The sequence below is a fragment of the Engraulis encrasicolus genome, chromosome 14, assembly GCF_034702125.1.
Source record: "Engraulis encrasicolus isolate BLACKSEA-1 chromosome 14, IST_EnEncr_1.0, whole genome shotgun sequence".
NCBI lineage: Eukaryota > Metazoa > Chordata > Actinopteri > Clupeiformes > Engraulidae > Engraulis > Engraulis encrasicolus.
Window position 1 is genome coordinate 50,839,330 of NC_085870.1, and position 2,500 is coordinate 50,841,829.

The 2,500-nt window shown below is 45.0% G+C and overlaps 1 protein-coding gene across 4 annotated transcripts in view; it reads left to right on the forward strand.

The window, feature by feature from the left end:
• Positions 1–2,500, forward strand: part of ikbke (inhibitor of nuclear factor kappa B kinase subunit epsilon) — a 25,557-nt gene that overhangs the window by 18,064 nt on the left and 4,993 nt on the right. For all 4 annotated transcript variants that reach the window (XM_063216050.1, XM_063216049.1, XM_063216051.1 and 1 more), the window contains 4 exons: positions 69–108; positions 276–377; positions 661–757; positions 1,350–1,429. In XM_063216050.1, the coding sequence (XP_063072120.1) occupies positions 69–108; positions 276–377; positions 661–757; positions 1,350–1,429 (319 nt within the window). The remainder of the gene's footprint in view (positions 1–68; positions 109–275; positions 378–660; positions 758–1,349; positions 1,430–2,500) is intronic.

Genomic DNA, 2,500 nt, shown 5'->3' on the forward strand with positions numbered 1-2,500 from the left:
CCCATCTCATCCTTCTCCTATTCACCCCCCCATCCCCCCACCACCCTCCACCACCACCACCACTCCAGAGCTGAGCTACAATGATGAGCAGATCCACAAGTTTGAAAAGTAAGCACTACATTAGCGCGCACACACACACACACACACACACACACACACACGCGCACACACACACATGCATTTAAATGATTCCACACAGATGAGGTGTTTTCTTAATGATTAGTCCTATTAATATGAATACCACTGTGTGCATGTGTGCATGCATGTGTGTTCAGGATCAACCTGTCCTCCCACATCAAGAAGGTAAAGTCCCTCTACAGAGACGACTGCACGCAGAAACTACAGGACGTGTTGAACACAGCAGACGCATGGACCAGGTACACACACACACACACACACACACACACACACACACACACACACACACACACACCTATATAGAGACAACTGTTTTCATAAACTAGTGTGTGTGTGTGTGTGTGTGTGTGTGTGTGTGTGTGTGTGTGTGTGTGTGTGTGTGTGTGTGTGTGTGTGTGTGTGTGTTTGTGTGTGTGTGTGTGTGTGTGTGTGTGTGTGTGTGTGTGTGTGTGTGTGTGTGTGTGTGTGTGTGTGTGTGTGTGTGTGTGTGTGTGTGTGTGTGTGTGTGTGTGTGTGTTGCAGTAAACTGTATGAGATTGAGAGCAGGTTAAGAGATTTCAGCACCTTCTTCATCCAGCTGATGGAAGATCTACAGATGTGCGAAGAGGAACAGAACAAGGTACACAGGCACGCACACACACACACACACACACACACACACACACACACACACACACACACACACACACACACACACACACACACACACACACAGGTAAATGCATGCATGCACACACACTATCTCAGTGTATCAACCTCTCATCATTTGAGATCATATCATATTATCACCTTGCTGATGATGATGTGTGTTTTGTGTTTCCAATGTCTACATTAATTCCTATAGGGCAGTGTTTCCCAACCAGGGGTATGTGTACCACTAGGGGTACGCAAGCACACTGCAGGGGGTACTTGGGAAAAAAATATTTTAACAAATATATGGTGCTTAGTTACATTGGGATGGAGAAAGCGATATAGATCTTGACTTAGGGGGTACTCATGGCACAACGAGAAGGCTTGGCGGTACACAAGACAAAAAAGGTTGGGAAACACTGCTATAGGGGGTCATGATGGTGATGATGATGTGTGTGTGTGTGTGTGTGTGTGTGTGTGTGTGTGTGTGTGTGTGTGTGTGTGTGTGTGTGTGTGTGTGTGTGTGTGTGTGTGTGTGTGTGTGTGTGTGTGTGTGTGTGTGTGTGTGTGTTTGTTTCCAGTGTTTAGATGAAGGGCTCCAGAGACTGCTACAGACTGCTTCCGGGTCAGAGGGCACCGGCAAAGATCACATGATCCTCAGGTAGGGGTCACATGATACTCAGCTAGAGTTGGGGTGGGGCTTAGGTCACGTGATCCCCTGGTATACCCACATTGGCTCGAATTTAAGATGATCCTGAATATAAGACAACACACCTTTTGCTGGCTCAATTTTCGGGGGAAAATGTTGTTTCACATAGGAGAGTTACTGTTAAAATGCTGTTTATGAATCGTTTCACATTTCAAGGGATCACATTTCACAGTATAATTTCCATGAACACTCTTTATAACAGAGCACTGATGGCTACTCAGCACAGAGTTCTCCACCTCTCTTTGCTCACTTTTGGGTGACCAGACAGGCACTGTGCTCTTCATTATTGAATGGCACAACAGTATCCAAAACATACAGGTGGTTCGTCAAATCGCTGTTCATTGCTTCAGTTTCAGCCGGTGCTGTCAAATGGCCAGGGAAGACAACCAAAGCTTTCCTGTTGTTGAGACTGTCAAATGTGAGGAACGTGAATAAAAGCAAAAGGAAGAGATTTTGATGGAATGTTGATTTTTGTTGCCCTCGTGCTGTCTGTTTGCACCGCAGTGACATTGACAGCTGATAGACATCTGTCATTCATAACGTAATCAGGATAGTCTACAATTTTGATGCGGACAATTTCTTTTATTGAGTTTTGTGGTATTGTTGTGAGGGATTATGGCCGAGTGGTTCTGGTTAAGTCAAGACATTATTTTTGGCGCTATAAAATAAGAAGAACCGCCCTTTGAAAGTGTTATTTTTAGAATAAAAAACCCTGTCTTTTGCTTGGGCCAATATGGTACTTGGGGTTGCTATTATAGAAGACAGGGATGGTGGATCAAGATGCTGATAACAGTGTTGGCAGTGGTTTGGGATAATAGAAGAAGCCAACAGACTCTGTGCTGATGGGTTTTTTTTTTCGGCTTTGACCTCTGGGAAATCCTGGGAAAGCATCAGCTATAGGCCCAGGGTTTAGTCAGAGATTCTTTAAGTATATAGAGATATGCCAATGTAATAGGTTGCTATGGGCACCTAACATGACCAGGTTCCGGTCTGCCTAAAGGGGCGTGTCATAATACTCCGAGC